General features: G+C 45.1%; 1 protein-coding gene across 14 annotated transcripts in view; it reads right to left on the reverse strand.

The window, feature by feature from the left end:
* KMT2C (lysine methyltransferase 2C) overlaps positions 1-16,981 on the reverse strand; it is a 339,555-nt gene that overhangs the window by 62,775 nt on the left and 259,799 nt on the right. For all 14 annotated transcript variants that reach the window (XM_050940383.1, XM_050940389.1, XM_050940387.1 and 11 more), the window contains 2 exons: positions 9,684-9,814; positions 6,092-6,278 (listed from right to left, as the gene is read on the reverse strand). In XM_050940383.1, coding sequence (XP_050796340.1) covers positions 6,092-6,278; positions 9,684-9,814 — 318 coding nt within the window. The remainder of the gene's footprint in view (positions 1-6,091; positions 6,279-9,683; positions 9,815-16,981) is intronic.

Here is a 16,981-nt window from a genome sequence, read left to right on the forward strand (position 1 = left end):
TAAAATATGAAGAATAGACAGTAACATGGACAGAGATGGAGGCAAGTGAAGGTGGGCAGGACAAAGAGGGACAGTAGTAAGACACAGACTAGACACACCAGTAGAATGGTAGAAAGATGCCTACATTGCAGCATTTCTAGTTCTATTCAGTCTAGTTTAACCTGGCTCAAGGAGTTGTGCTTTCAGAACTTCTTCTGTGAGGTAACGCCATGGTCTTCTACACCTCACATGACCTGAAGGTTTTTTCAGCTGTTTAGATTAAATTTTCCTTTCTCTAACTTGATCCCACTACTCCTACAGGTTCTTCCCTGAACCATGCTAAAAATCACAGTAGACAGAAGAATAGACCTGATCCTCTTTGTATAATCACTTACACCCATGCAAAGTAGCTGTAACATAGTACTGTCTTCATTGGGTAATGTTTTATGCTTCAAGCTTGCTTTGTAATTTATAGGACAATTTATCAGTGGAGAATGGCTACTAGATTGAGCTACATTATTGTGCATAGAGAACAAGGACTAATTATAATGAGGGAAGTACTTTAAGTGCCTCAGAAATGTGTCAATTGTGGATAGTTTTTTATTTAATCAGTGTATCTGGTGCTATAAAAGACTATGGAATGTAAGTACTGTACTGTGATTCTGCTTTTGTGATAAAATTTTGCCTTTTGCATATTAGCTTTTGCATTTTGGTGCCAGTACACTAATCATGCAAATAGTTGGGTAATTCATGTATCACCACAAAGTGGTGCTGATGACATAAGATGGCTAGATGGCTTGCTATCTGGCTAGCTAAAAGGATCAGATGCCGTCAACGCTTGGCTTTTATGAAATTCCACCCAAGTATGCATACTTGGCTTATGGCAGAGTTATCGAAGCAGAAAAAAAAGAAAAAAGGTCTCCTAATGCAGCAAACACCCAGGCAGAATTAGCAAGCCTTCAGTTCTTCTGCAATATTTTTCCTATGCTGTGGCAGTTTTCCCTATAGGCTTCAATAAAACTACTTGGGCACAGTCCTTAATACTTTAAGCACCTTTTAATTAAAACAAAAATCTTAATCGAAGTAGTTAGAAATGGCTCAGGGTGAAAAGATATAACTGAACAGAGCTTACTACTTAGACTTCCTCTCTGTTGGCCAGCTCTGTTCCTGTTGTGTTCACTGTCACTTAAAAAAAGAAAAAGAAAAAGCTATCTTCCCATTTGTTCTAAAATTTGCCAGTTTTATTCTCTCTCTCTCTCTTTTTTTTTTTATTAAATTGAATGTGTGTTAAGTCTTAGCTTGGAAACTGCCAAGTTGCTTTGGTCAGCTGCTTCAGGTCAGAGCCAAAGGCTTGACACCACTTGTCACTTCACTTGGCCGTTTTGGATTGGAGATGAAAACTAATGCCAAGCAAAAAGGAAAAATGACTTACCTGCATTTCTGGGTTCCTGAATGAACACAGTTATATTGCTACCTTGTGGACTTCATTCCTCTGGTGCATTTATTTGTTTTTGTTTATTTAAATTCAAATAATAAAGATGCCTATCTAAGGCTCTAGGCTCTCTCACATAATTAATTACACAATACATTCAATTGAATTAAATCTCAGCAGCATTAAAATCAGTTCCAGTGGAACTGGGCCAACCACCTGCCTTAATCATCATCTGGGAAGCATACCCTCAGCCATCTCCAGAGACCATATCAAACAGATGTTTTTTGTAGTATGTCCAAATAGTCACCAAACGGGATATTTCAGACCAAAGGAGGGTAAGAGAGGTTGGAGGGGGAGGAGGGAGGGAGAACAAGTTCCAGAGTCCCAGAGCCCTCATGGAGAATGTCCTACCAGCTGTCCCCCTCTTTTATAACAAGAGGGATCCAGCACAGGTAACTCTGTTAACTGCAGCAGTGGCACCATGGCCTGGCAAGAGAGAGAAAGCCTCACGGTGGCTGATCTCAGGCCATTTAAGGCTTTATAGGTCACAATCAACACTTTGAATTCCACCAATGGGCAGCAAGTGCATACCCTGGAGCTCTGGGGTCATGTGATCCCAGTATGATGCCCTGCTCAGTTACTGAGCTGCTGCATACTGCCTCAGCTTCAGTCTCTGAATGGTTTAATGGCTGTGACAGTCTGTACCCTATATTCACCCCTTTTACACTACTATGATAAATCTTGTATAAAGTATAGCTTGTAATATCATTTGAAAACTTGTAATTTGCTGATCATATGTCCTGGTAAAATATGTGTGGCAACACTGCATGTAAAGTTATAAGATTCCACTGTATGGTATTACTAAGACATGTCCCAAGTCTGGGGGAAGCAGCCACAACCCATTCCCCAGAGACAAAAGGCTAGCCAACGCCTCAGCTAGGTGTCAGTAAAAGCAAATGGACCATCGCCTGGTTAAATGGCCATTTTTTGGCAGGAAAGAGGATGTGGGTGAAAATCTGTATCTTCACAAAGAAAGAGGAGGGGGTTCCCCTCCACACAGACTTTATGTCTTCCGAACCTGAGCTGGAGATGATTCTTGGAGAAAGAACTATGAAAGGATTGAGTAGGCACCCCAAATAATTCCTCCTTTTCTCTCTAGTACCCACAGATCCCACAACACCTGCAGAACAGAGGAAACAACTTTGGATTGGGGGAGAGTCCTGACTGAAAGGAATTCAACCAGTAAGACTGCTGTAACTTGTGGTGAGAGAGACCTCTGCTTTGAATTCACTTAATTTGTTAAGTTAGGTATTAGTTGTTTTTTACTTTTATTTTCTGTAACCAATTCTGACTTAGATTTTAAATGATTACCAGTAATGAGGCATCAATCTTTTGTAATTAATAAACTTGTTTTATTTTTATCTAAACCAGTGTGTTTGGATTGAAGTGTTTGGGAAGTTCCCTTTGGGATAACAGGATTTGTGCATATCATTTTCTATTAATAAAATGACAGACTTTATATGAACTTGTATTGTCCAGGAGAGAGCTGGGCAGTACAAAACGTACATTTCTGGGGGGAAGTCTGGGGCTGGGAATTTCTTGGTGTTGCTCTGCAGTGTAATTCATGGGTGGCTGGCTACAGCACTCATACGCCATAACTGGGAGTAACTTACTTGCTGGAAGCTATCTGAGAGGAGACCAGGAGTGATAAATCTCACAGGGAAGCAGTGTAAAAGGCATCCCAGGTTGGAGAATTGAGGGGACATAGCTATTCATCAGACCAGATTGTACGCTGGGACAGTGGCCCCAGGTAGAGCGCACTTCAATAGTCTGGTCTTGCAAAAACAGGGATAACAGTGGCAAGGTCTGCATCCAAAATGAAAGGTTGCAACCACTTACTCAGATGCAGATGAGGAAAAGCTGACTGTAATATGATCCTCAAACAGAAGCTGGGAGTCTAAAATAACCCTAAATTGTTAACACTAACAACTAATGGCAGTGAAACTCCTTGATATTACCTCCACTACCGCATCTGGCTGCTTCCCCCAACCCATCATCACCACCTCAGTCTTGTCTGAGTTGAGCTTCAGCCACCTCGCTCTCATCTGTGCCCCAATTTCAACCAGACACGGGCTGAGGCACTGAACCCATCATCCAAGTCAATGAGACAGAGACCTACAGATCGGTGTCATCAGCATACTGAAAACACCAAACCCCATGGCTCCTTATTAACCCTTCTAAGGGTCCCATATAGATGTTGAACAAAAGGGATAACACAGTGGCAATCTGCGGTACCCCATCCTTGAGAACTCTTCAGGAAGACAAGCAATTGCACACAATTACCCATTAAGATCTGTTGTAATAATAGGGGTTTCTGAGAGCAAAGAACAAGGCCACTGATCAAAGGCAGCTAATGTGGATCTAATACCACCGGCATTGTCTTCATCCCTGACAAGAAGGAGATCAGCCACCAGTGAGACAATTCAGATTTACCAGACTATCTACCATCTGAAATAAATCTGCTGTTCAAGATTTTGCAGATGCAATTGTGGAGGGAAAGAACTGTTTCTTGGCCACACACACAGCCATAGCACAAGAGTTTATAAAAAATCTTTATGCTGAAACCAATCAGGCTAGGCACGGGACTTCCATCACTGGCACTCCAGCCATCTCATGGTGTATAACAAGAGGGAATATGCCCAAGTCATAGTTCTCACTCACTGAAATCTCAACAGCAGGATGGATACATCTGCTGACTTGGTATTCCTATAGACCTATAGTGGCTGCTGATAATTATTGTTATGTTTACAGAAGTTTAAACTAAGCCTACCTGATTCTCTGTTGCTCAGAATGTACTCTTTGAAACATTTTTGTTTTGGAGTGAACTTTTCCACATTTTGTCTCAGATTAAAACAAAACAAAACAAAAATTGTTTAAAGTTCCTGGGCTCTCAGGCTGTGTGTCTTGAAATGGATTGAGACTTCTAGAGTCCAGAAAATCAGAAAGAGGCGCATGAGGAATGAGTCTTCTAACCCCTCTTCCTGGGTAACAGGTCTCCAAGGCCCTCTGGTTGGTAAGGTACCAAGGAATAAGCACTGGCTACATGGTCATAGAGGAGAGTGGATGCAAAAGCTGCTCCCTGGCTGTTATTTTGGAGATACTAGGGTTATTTATGTAACACTGCATCATGCCTCTGTGAAATGCACATATATTAATGGGGAATGAGAGAACATACTTTAATAATTAAAAAACTAGGTACTTGTACCAGCAGGAGTAACGCATGGAATTGTGTGGTTTTATATTTTCCCCTACCATTTCCTATTTTGTTTTACCTCGCAAACTTTAAAAAACAGGAAATTAAATGCATAACACGACATTAAGTCAGCACTAAGGCTGCACAGTTCAAAACTTCTACCCCATTGGCTTAATATATTAGTGCTTATGGTCTCAATCCTGCAAGCAGATGCACCAGCATGGAGCTTTGTTTGCATCCATGGAGAGTTTCAACAGAACTCCTCATGGGTAAAAAGGTCTCTGAGAGTGCATCTACTTGCAGAGTTGGGACTTATACAATGTTGACTAGAAAACATGCAGTGGGGACTGTGATAACATTACTCTAAGGTTCCTAATCTATGCATTCCTTGATTCTTGTGATTTTAATTGTGCAACATTAAAGTTGTACCTTTTGAGTTTAACTACCATTTTCAATGGACAACAAGACAGCTAAGTAATTTTCTCTTTTGCAAAGGTAAAAGTTATAATTGATGCCCATTCTGTGCACATTCAAAACTGCCAGAAATACATGGGTAAAAAATTATTGGGTAACAGTACAAAAACTATTTACAGTACGGATCAGACAAGCTATGAGCCACAAAATAACCATACAGCGTAATACAAAGTGTTAAAATACATAATGTAGAGGGATAAGATACTGCTTAACACATAGTATATACCTATGAGACATTGAGAAAAAGAATTCTTGAAGTAGCAGGACAGTTGGGAAAATGAGAGATTGCGCCGTTGAGTGAAGCTGGCCTTTCAGCAGCACTTTGCGGCGCTCCAGCCATGTTCAAGACTCACTATCCATCAAGTTAAAATAACATTCCCAGTTTAGCTTTTGCAGTAGAAAGTGAGAGTCAAAAGCTGCCTTTTAGCTACAAACTGCACCCTGAAAGAGCATTCAGGCTCATGGGGGACAATATAAAGCAAAAAGAATCCCCAAAAGTCTGAGGAGTCTGGGAACCTAAAGTAATCAATACTAAAAATTAGACAATATCCTGAAAATAAATATTCACCAGTACAAAGAACAGGTTTTTAATGTTGCCTTTCCAATTAATCTACCTTAGCCTTCCATCATGAAGGATTTGTCTTCCTAAAACAGGATACACCTTCTACCCTGTTTCTAAGTGTTTTGAAAACATGCAAATTAAAATCAAGGAGTCTTATCAGACCATGTATAAGGCAAGTCAGTGGAAGGCCTGCAGCCGTGTATTAGTGACTCCAGAATGAACACCCAATCGTGGCTTATCACCTAATATAATGTTAACTAGTCTTGTAATATTAAATTAAAGAACATTAGAAAGTGTGTATGTTAAAAATGAAAATACGAAAGCATGGGAAAGCTCCTACAACAACAAAACCAAACATGACTGAATTATCACTAACTTTAGCTTAGTATACCTTGAGCTCCCAGTTTTGCTTGAGCTGGAGTAGAGGCTGAACTAAGCAGTGGGTCAGAAGATGGATCCAGAAAATTTGTGGTCTGATTAGTTTTACACGACATCAGAAGTGATTCTGTGGATACATTTTCTAGGCTCATCTTACTTTGTCTACTGGTATCTAGGAGATCTTTTCCAAAGAAAGCTTCCTATAATGAAGACAAACATACATTAAAAAGTCAGTTTATTTAGGAAAATTTGTATATCTATTTGTCTACATGAGAAAGTTTTAGTAGTTATACCAATATAGTTATAAAGCATCCGCATGGACACTGTTATATCGGTATAAGAGTGTCCACCCTGGAAGGGTGAGGGGAGGCGTGTGTGTGTCACTGGTGGAGGGTGGTAGTGGTTACACTGATACAACCACATCAGTTTAAATTCACATCCTAGGTTATATAGGAAAAAAACAAACCAAAAACTTTCCTTAGGTACCAACACAGCCCTGTGGTATCTGAGCACAACACAATGTTTCAACGATTTATCCTCACACAAACATCACTGTGAGGCAAGGAAATGACGTGACCAAAGCCACACAAGAGGTCTGTGGAAGAGTAAGGAACTGAACTTGGGTCTCCTGAGTCCCAGGCTAGTGTTCTAACCACTGACCATCCATCTTTCCTGAATGGTTATCAATTAGCAGAAATTACCACATTGTGCAGCTGCAACACTACAAAACCTCTTTCTTCATGGAGCATAACGTTGTTCATTTTCATTAGCAAACTTACATACACTGTGTAACAGCTGTCATTCACTTGCAGCTGACTCATGAAAAGTACATCAGAAACCCAATGACTGGTCAACAGGCTACACAAACTTCAAACCAACTTGTCAGTTACAGTATTTTTAATTTATTTACAGCCACTTTCTCATTTGGCCCTAGAAACTCATATCATTTTAAGTTCTAATTGTTAGAAATGTAATTAACTGAAATTTAAAAATAATTTTATTCTCTGCTTTAATGTAGTCAGAACCCACACACAAGAGCTAAAGAACTATTCTATGTTTCAAAAGAATTGAAGTAAAAAAAAAAAATCCCTGTAAGTAAGAGGAAGTCTTAATTCATGGATTTTTTCCCTCTCCTCCCTCTCTGAACACAGAGTATTTTTTCTCATCAAATAATAGTCTGTGATCTTTCTGTAAAGAAAAATGTAATAATATCAAGGAGAAATGACAAGATCTGACTCAGGCTTTTGACAGTGTTCAATATATGCAAGTATGCAAATTGAAGGTCTAGTGTTTCCGTGTGTTGGGAGGAAAAACTACAGAATGTAATGTGTGTGTTATTGCTCAATAGCAAGCAAGGGACTGGGAAATGGAGAGATAGTTGCCCAAGCTTGCGAACACCTTGTATGCAAAGGGACAGCATTTTCTGTCTGTCTGCATGTAACTCAACAACTTTTAAATTAAATACTGCATCCTGCCAATTCCAAAGTTTCACAGGGCATATTCTAGGCATCAATGGCCAGAATCCTTTTGATGGGAAAATCAGGGGAAAACTGTTTGGGACAGTTAGAGCTTCCAAGTACCTCTGCAATTGTCTAAAGATCAATCAACTAGTTGATGGCACCCATTAACACCTTCTCATCTCTGTCTACCATTCTAATAGAGTGCAACACGTTCACACCCTGAATGACTTATCTCCCAGACTATACTCTTGAATGAACTCACACAGAAAAATGATAAAAGACAAGAACACCATATTCCCTGTGGGTGAACACTTTTTACAAAGCCATCACTCTATATCTGACCTCTCAGATCTCATCTTCAAAGAAATATGCATAACACCTTCAACAGACAAGCCTTGGAACGTAAATTCAAACTTTTCTAGACCCTAAAAATCATTAATAGAGACACTGGATTTATGATTTATTACAACAACCTATAACCCACGAACCCCCTTCCGCCCATGTCTTTCTCCCCTATGACTGGAGAGGTGTTAACAGGCCACTTCACTCTGAATGGTCCCTTGAAATATGGGTTAGCCACTTATGCTAAACAATCCATTCCACCTTGCATTTAGCTATGACACTCCAAATACATTCCCAGCCCTGAAGAAGAGCTCTGGGTCTGGCTACACTTACAGTTGTACAGCGCTGGGAGTTACAGTAGGGAAAGCGCTGCAGTGTGGCCACACTGACAGCTACCAGCGCTGCAGTGTGGCCACATTTGCAGTATTTGTAGCGCTGTGGGGAGTGGTGCATTGTGGGCAGCTATCCCAGCGTTTAAGTGGCTGCAACGTGCTTTTCAAAACAGGAGGGTGGGGTGGAGTGTGACAGGGAGCGTGGGGGAGACAGAGAGAGTGGATTTTTGGAGCTGACACTGTTCTCAGCTCTGTGCCTTGCAAGTTCTAAGGACTGGAAGACACACAGCACCTACCTTGAATCATTTTAAAAGTTTTGACCCCTTCCCCCTCTCTTATTCACTAAATGCAAATTATGCACTCCTAAATAGCCTTCAGACCACACAAGCAGCTGCTCAACACGGACTTCCCCCTCCCCCCTCTCTTGAAGAGAGCCGTTTCTCTCTTCAAGCAAACAGCTGTGAACATTTCAAAGCAATTCCCCTGCCTGCCTCCGCTCGCTCAGCAAACAGGAGCTGTGTTTGTTTTTTAAATAAGCAGTTCGGGGGAGCTTGGAGTTCAGCCATTCTTCCGGTTTGTTGTGGACAGGAATTCTGGGATACCTCCTAATACCCTGGAGGCCAATAACAGCGCTTTTGGTGGCCACACTTGACAAGCAGCACTGCAATCGTTACACCCCAAGCAGACCAGGTGTACAGCCAGCGTTGCAGCCAGGGAGTTGCAGCGCTGGATGTGCCTTGCAGGTGTGGACAGTTACTAAGTTGCAGCGCTGTAAACCCACCACCAGCGCTGCAACATTCCAGTGTAGCCAAGCCCTCTATGTAAGCTTGAAAGCTTCTCTCTCTCTCCCCCCAACAGAAGTTAGTCCATTAAAAATATATTACTTCTTTCTTATCACCCAGACAGAAAGAATAATGAGGGGTGGAGGGGGAAGAGGATGGAAGGGCATGGGGCAAAGGAGGCTTGAACATAGCTCATGGCATGGGGAGGGGAAGATCGGGGTCCCTGGCATGGGGGCAGAAGGGGATCGGTGCAACATACAGAACCCCTACCAGGAGGGAAAGGGGGAAGGGGGAAGCACATAGAGTCTCTGGAATGAGATGTGTGGAAGAGGGGACCCTCGCATGTGGCAGAGTGGGCAATGGGGGATACAGAGATGTCCAGGCATGAAGGAAGCTGGGGAAAGTTGCACAGAGTCTTTAAAATAGAGGGAGATGGGAAGGTGGTACACAGGGAGCTTGTGGGAGCGGGAATGAAGGAATGCAGGGAGTCCCCAGTGTGTGTAATAACCTCACAACAGAAGCTACAAAGAATAGCTTTTATTATATATTCCTTATGCAAAGGCCACATCAACTGAGTGATAAATTAGATATCAGAAAGCAAACATTTATACTTTAAATATATTAACAGTTTATTCAACACATGCACACATTAGTTTTAAATAGCACATAATGGATAGCAATGACTGTACCTGCAAGTATGCAGGGAAGGTTTCTTCAAGTTTATTTTTCTTTTTCCTGTAACGCTTTTTTATTTTCTCAGTATTTTCAGAAATAGGAGTAGACTCATCAACTGGTGTATCTGGCAGCTGTTCAGTCCAACCTAAAAACAACATTCATGTACAAATACATTAAAATTCTCTTTATCTCTCTGGCCCACTATACACATCCGATGTTTATTATTTAAGAGGGACAATATGTACTATGCAACCTAATTCTCTGAAGTACAGTTCTACTCTGAAAAGGGTCTCTGTAAAAATGGTATTGTGGGGTTGGTTACATGTTTGTCATCTCTCAGTTTTCATACTGAATGATTCAAAATGAAACATACTTAAAACTGAGAAGTGATAATTCTGTTAGTGACCTTGCCTACACTTGTGGTGGAGAGTAGGGTGCATGTAGTTATATGCTGCATCCACACTCACTGTTGTGTGTAGCTACATGTGGCAGTGAAAGGCTCTGGCAGGGAGGAGGCTGCGGGCTTTGGATCCGGGGATCCTTTGCTCACTGCTTCTGCCTGCTTGAGCCCTTCCTACTTGCCAGAGTTTTTCCACTGTGGCGCAGAAAGGCTCCAGCAGTTGGGAGGCAGTGGGACTCTATACTGCTAAAAATAGCAGGATAGATAGGGAGAGTCATTTCTTGGGCATGTAGACAGCCGTGCAGGCTACATACTCTGGGGTTCAGGCATGTAGGGCACTCTAGTCTATTCACCCAAGCAGTGCCTCACCAGCTATACTGCTATTTATATGCAGGCTGGCTGGGCATGCAGAATCTGTACTCTATATACCACCATAAGTGTAGACCTACCAAATGATGCATAAGCCAGAAAAGTAGCCAGCTCAGTTCTCCTAGTTGTGCTAATTTGGCGATGGTAACACAGTAAGAAATCAAGCAGTGCTGACCTGGAATGCATACAGGGAACAGGTCCATTGCAAAAGGAGGTGCCATTTTTACACAGTCACTTTTCTGACCATAACCTTATATAGATCTTCGAAAAAGAAGAGACTTCCTCTTGGGGTCTGTCTACACAGTAAAATAAAAAACAGGCCTGGCCTGTGCCAGATGACTAGGGCGCACGGGGCTTGGACTGCTTCATTGCTGCGTAGACTTCCGGGTAGGTGAGGTGGGAGAGTCCCAAAGCCCAGTCTCCAGCCTGACCCTGGAAGTCTAAACAGCAATGTAAAACCCCACAGCCCAAGCCTCACAAGCCTGAGTTGGCTGGCATGGGCTTTCCTTTGCTTTGTAGACATCTCCTTAGACCAGCCTCCTACACAAGAATAGAAGTAGTTGTACTCCATTCCACAAAGGGGTTTATCCATTAGTGTGCTTCCATAATTTGTTGGAAATAAAATGTACTAATGCTTCCTTTCTCTGCTAACTGTTCCAGAATTCTGTGGTGAAATTTGTGGAATCAGGTCCAGATAATTTACCTGCCTATTATTCTGAAGCGCTTGTTCTCTTGCCTCTTATCTATCTCTAGCGCAGACTTTCCCTGTAATCTATGCTACTTAATTTATTTTTTGAATACCTTCGTAGCTCTGCGTTGAAGTCTCTACTAAAAACACACAGAGGACCTTGAAGCAATCAAAATATTTTCTGAATAATTCAGCTATTGTATTCAAAAGAGGCAATAATTATTTTTGTAACAAACACAAAAGATTTTTTTTTTGCAAAACATTGCAGAATAACAAATCCCCCATCAAATTGTTTATTTAGACAAAGAAGTAGAGTCACTGCAACTAACTGAAATACTTTTAAAAAGAATGTTTTGCACTTGTGAGGTGCCCAGCCTAATTGCAGGAAGTTACTTAGGAAAAATCACTAAACCAATTACTCTGTTAGGTAAGAAAATGTGTTATACTGTACTGTAGATGCACTGCTAACAAAACCGCTACAGCCAAATCCTGTAGTTATGTCTTAGTGTTGCACAGTCATGGTTTATGGATTTTATGACAAATTTTGAACTCTTAAGATAACGACATGAGAGAGAGGGTCTCAGAAGTCAGTAAGAAGAGTCTACCCTATGAGTGAGCTTACCAGCCAAGGAACTGACCGGAAGTTATTCTGCCAATCCCCTGGGGACCTTCTCTCCCATTTGTATGGACTTGCCAATATCACCACTGTTTTTATGCCTTTTCTCTGCAGTTTAGTTATCTAAATTCTGTATTGTTCCCCAATTCTGTAGTGCCTGAATTATTCTGCTTCTCTTTCTTCTCTTCCACTGCTATGGATTTTTATCCTCCTCTGTCTTATATTCCTCTTACACTGAATTGCCTCTCTGTGTTTTTGTATGGTCTCTACCTCTTTGTATTCTCTCTCTTTCCTTTCCTGTTCTTGTTTAACTCTCCACGCCCTGTGCTGTTCTGCTGTACTGCTTACTCTGTGCAGACTGAAATGTACTAATACCCTGAACTCAAAATTGCTTTAGAGTATGTTTTTGCTGCCAGCACACAAGAGGGAATGAAACAGGAGAGTGCACCAAATGACAACCCAGGAGATCAGCATTGGAGACTAAGGCCAGGCCTGCACTACATGCTTACTTTGGTATAACTATGTTGTTCAAAAGTGAAAAATCCACATCCTTGAGCGATGTAGTTATACCAACCTTAGGCCCCCTGTGTAGAAAGAACTACGTCGTCTGGAGAAGCTCTCCCACTGACATAGCTACTGACTTATGCGGAGAGCTCTCTCCCATCAGCTTTGAGCTTCTTCACCAGAAGCACTGCAGCTGTGCTGATGCAAGTTTGTAGTGCAGACCTTCCCTAAGGGCCACTCTCAGCTGGTATAAACCTGCATGACACCATTGATCTTAATTCAGCTATGCCGATTTAAACTAGCTGAGGAGCTGTCTCAGTATTCCAAAAACGACAGTTACTCACCTTTGTAACTGTTGTTCTTCGAGATGTGTTGCTCATATCCATTCCAGTTAGCTGTGCGCGCGCCGCATGCACGTTCGTAGGAAGATTTTTACCCTAGCAACCCCGGTGGGTCGGCTGGGTGCCCCCTGGAGTGGCGCCGCCATGGCGCCGGATATATACCCCTGCCGACCCGACCGCTCCTCAGTTCCTTCTTGTCGGCTACTCCGACAGCGGGGAAGGAGGGCGGGTGTGGAATGGATATGAGCAACACATCTCGAAGAACAACAGTTACAAAGGTGAGTAACCGTCTTTTCTTCTTCGAGTGATTGCTCATGTCCATTCCAGTTAGGTGATTCTCAAGCCTTAATTAGGCGGTGGGGTCGGAGTGAGATGTCGCCGAGTGTAATACTGCAGAGCCAAAGGCTGTGTGATCTCTGGACTGCTGAACCAGGGCATAGTGAGAAGCGAAGGTATGCACCGAGGGCCAGGTAGCTGCGCGACATATCTCGTGGATGGGCACATGAGCCAGGAAAGCAGCAGATGAGGCTTGAGCCCTGGTAGAGTGTGCAGTGAGGTGGCTCAACGGAACGTGAGCCAAGTCGTAATAGGTGCGGATGCACGATGTCACCCAGGATGAAATCCTTTGTGAGGAAACGGGAAGGCCCTTCATGCGCTCTGCCACCGCGACGAAGAGTTGGGGGGTTCTGCTGAAGCGCTTTGTCTGCTCGATATAAAAAGCGAGTGCTCTATGGACGTCTAGGGAGTGCAGCTGTTGCTCCCTGCGCGATGAATGCGGCTTCGGGAAGAAGATCGGTAGGAAGATCTCCTGGTTAACATGGAAAGCTGATACCACTTTGGGGAGAAAGGCCAGGTGTGGATGCAACTGCACCTTGTCCTTGTGGAAGACAGTATATGGAGGATCCGCCACGAGAGCCCGGAGTTCAGAAACCGGTCTCGCCGATGTGATGGCTACAAGGAAAGCGGTTTTCCAGGACAGGTAGAGAAGGGAGCAAGTCGCTAATGGCTCGAATGAGGCCGACATAAGTCTGGTAAGAACCAGGTTAAGGTCCCAGGTTGGGGCGGGGCAGCGTACCTGGGGATAAAGGCGCTCCAAGCCCTTGAGGAATCGAGATACCATAGGATGAGAAAACACTGAGCAGCCATTCTCCCCTGGGTGGAAGGTAGAGATGGCCGCCAAGTGCACCCTCAAAGATGATATCGCTAGGCCCTGTTGTTTAAGGGACCAGGGGTAGTCCAAGATGGTAGGGATGGGGGCCTTGGCGGGAAGAACGTTGTGCTCTGCACACCAGCATGTGAAAAGTTTCCACTTGGCCAGATACGTTGCCCTAGTAGAAGGTTTTCTGCTTCCCAGGAGAACTTGTTGCACTGGGGCAGAGCAACGCAACTCAGACTGGGTCAACCACTCAGGGGCCATGCCGTGAGACGGAGGGACTGCAGGTCTGGGTGATGCAGTTTGCCGTGGTCCTGAGTTATCAGGTCCAGGTGCAGAGGTAGTGGGATAGGGTCGGCTACTGACAGGTCTAGCAACATGGTGTACCAGTGCTGCCTGGGCCACGCTGGAGCCATCATGATCAAGCGGACTCTGTCTCTGCGTACTTTCAGCAGGACCTTGTGGACGAGCGGGAACGGTGGAAAGGCGTATAGCAGCTGCATCATCCACGGTATGAGGAAAGCGTCCTCTATCGAACCCTGTGAGAGGCCTTGAAAGGAACAGAACATCTGGCATTTCCTGTTCTCGTGGGATGCGAAGAGGTCTACATGGGGAAATCCCCACTTCTGGAAGACTGAAAGAGTAATGTTCGGGCAAAGTGACCACTCGTGGGAAAGGAAGGATCTGCTGAAGCGATCCACCAGAGTGTTCTGAACCTCCGGGAGAAAGGACGCTATGAGGTCTATAGAGTGGACTATACAAAAGTCCCAGAATCGTAAGGCCTCCTGGCAAAGGGTCGAGGACCTTGTCCCGCCCTGTTTGTTTATACAGTACATGGCTGTCATGTTGTCGGTGAATACCGACAAACAACGGCCCTGCAAGTGCTGTTGGAATGCCTGGCAAGCAAGGCTGATTGCTCTCAGCTCCCGGACATTGATGTGCAAGGCCACTTCCTGAGATGACCAAAGGCCTTGAGTGCGTAGATGCCCGAGGTGAGCACCCCAGCCGAGACATGATGCGTCCGTCGTCAGGGACGCAGAGGGCTGGGGCGGATGGAACGGCAGCCCTGCACACACCAGGGATGGGGTCAGCCACCATTCGAAGGAGCCTAGGATGCTCGGGGGAATGGTGATGATCATGCCTATGGCATCCCTGCCTGGTCGGTACACGGAGTTGAGCCACAATTGGAGGGTGCGGAGGTGCAGTCTGGCGTATTTCGTCACAAACGTGCAGGCCGCCATGTGACCCAGGAGACCGAGGCAAGTGCGAACTGAAGTCAACAGAGCAGCTTGCAGACTTTGGATGATGGCCATCATTGCCTGGAACCGGGGCAGTGGTAAGCAGGCCCTGGCAAGGTTAGAGTCCAGGGTGGTGCCAATGAAGTCTATCCTCTGGGTGGGAGTCAGAGTGGATTTTTCTGCATTGATCATTAGGCCTAGACGTAGGAAAAGGTCCTTGACAATGCCGACGTGATGCGTCACTTGTGTCTCGGAGGTTCCTCAGACGAGCCAGTCGTGTAGATACAGAAAAACATGTACCTGACGATGGTGGAGGTGGGTGGCGACCACAGCCATGCATTTCGTAAATACTCTTGGGGCTGTAGAGAGGCCGAACGGAAGGACAGTGAACTGAAAATGTAGGCGGTTGACTACGAACCGGAGAAACTTCCTGTGAGGTGGGTAGATGGCTGTGTGAAAATACGCATCTTTCATGTTGAGGGCGGCATACCAGTCTCCAGGATCCAGGGATGGGACGATGGTCCCCAGGGATACCATACGGAACTTCAACTTTACCATGTATCTGTTGAGTTCCCGCAGGTCCAGGATAGGTCTGAGACCCCTTTTTGCCTTGGGGATTAGGAAGTAGCGGAAGTAAAACCCCTTGCCCCATTCGTGTTTTGGTACCTCCCCTATGGCTCCTTTGGCGAGGAGCGTTTGCACCTCCTGGAGGAGGAGTTGCTTATAAGAGGGGTCCCTGAAGAGGGACGAGGAAGTGGGATGGAAGGGGGGGGTGAAATAAATTAGAGGTGGTACCCAAATTCCAGAGTGCGTAAGACCCAGCGATCTGACGTTAGCTGGGACCAAGCAGGGAGGAAAAGGGAGAGGCGGTTGGAGAAAGGAGGGGACGGATCGTTTGACGATACTTGTATGACACTCTAGGGCGCACCTTCAAAAGGAGGGTTTCGGCCCTGAGGAAGGTTTGGAGGGACCTTGGTTCTGGCCCCCTTGATTGCCTGACTGCCTCCGGCGACCGGTTCTACCCCGCCTTCTAGCAAAGTCCTGTCTCTGTCTGGGCTGAGGGTAAGGGCGGTGTGGCTGGGGGCGGAACGGCCTGCGCTGCGTCACTGGCATATGCATGCCCAGTGAGCGCATGATGACCCTGTTGTCTTTTAGGCTTTGCAGCCTAGGGTCAGTCTTATCTGAAAATAGGCCTTGTCCTTCAAAGGGGAGGTCCTGGATAGTATGTTGGAGCTCCGGGGGAAGGCCTGAGACTTGCAGCCAAGATATATGCCTCATAGTCACCCCAGAGGCTAGGGTCCTGGCTGCAGAGTCCGCTGTGTCCAGGGAAGCCTGGAGGGAAGTTCTAGCCACCTTTTTTCCCCTCATCCAGGATGGCCGTAAATTCCTGACGGGAGTCCTGCGGGAGTAACTCCTTGAATTTGTCAGCCACTGCCCAGGTATTGTAATTATAGCAGTTAAGGAGGGCTTGGAGCGCCCCTGCAGAATAGACTTTGCGGCCTAGCAAGTCCATGCGCCTTGTGTCTTTTGATTTCGGGGCTGGGGCCTGCTGGCAATGGCGTTCCCTCTCATTGACTAACTGGACAACAAGGGAGCAAGGAGGGGGATGGACATATAAATATTTGTAGCCCTTGGAGGGCACCATATATTTACGTTCCACTCCCAGGGCAGCAGGTGGAACAGAAGCTGGAGACTGCCAGATTGTGGTAGCATTGGCCTGGATTGTCCGTATAAAGGGGAGGGCCACTCTCATGGGGGGCATCTGATGTTAAGATGTCCACCATTGGGTCCTCCACCTCCAGGACCTCCTCGACTTACAAGTTCATATTCTGTGCAACACGCCTGAGGAGGTCCTGGTGGGCCCTTAAGTCGATCGGTGGGGGGCCTACCGATGACGGTCCGGCTACTGCCTCGTCAGGGGAGGAGGATGAGGAGAGACCCGGGACAAGCGGGTCAGTCGAGGGCTCCTCTGGGTGGACAGCCTCTGTCTCCCTCGGGACGTG

Source organism: Gopherus flavomarginatus, chromosome 2 (genome assembly GCF_025201925.1).
Source record: "Gopherus flavomarginatus isolate rGopFla2 chromosome 2, rGopFla2.mat.asm, whole genome shotgun sequence".
NCBI lineage: Eukaryota > Metazoa > Chordata > Testudines > Testudinidae > Gopherus > Gopherus flavomarginatus.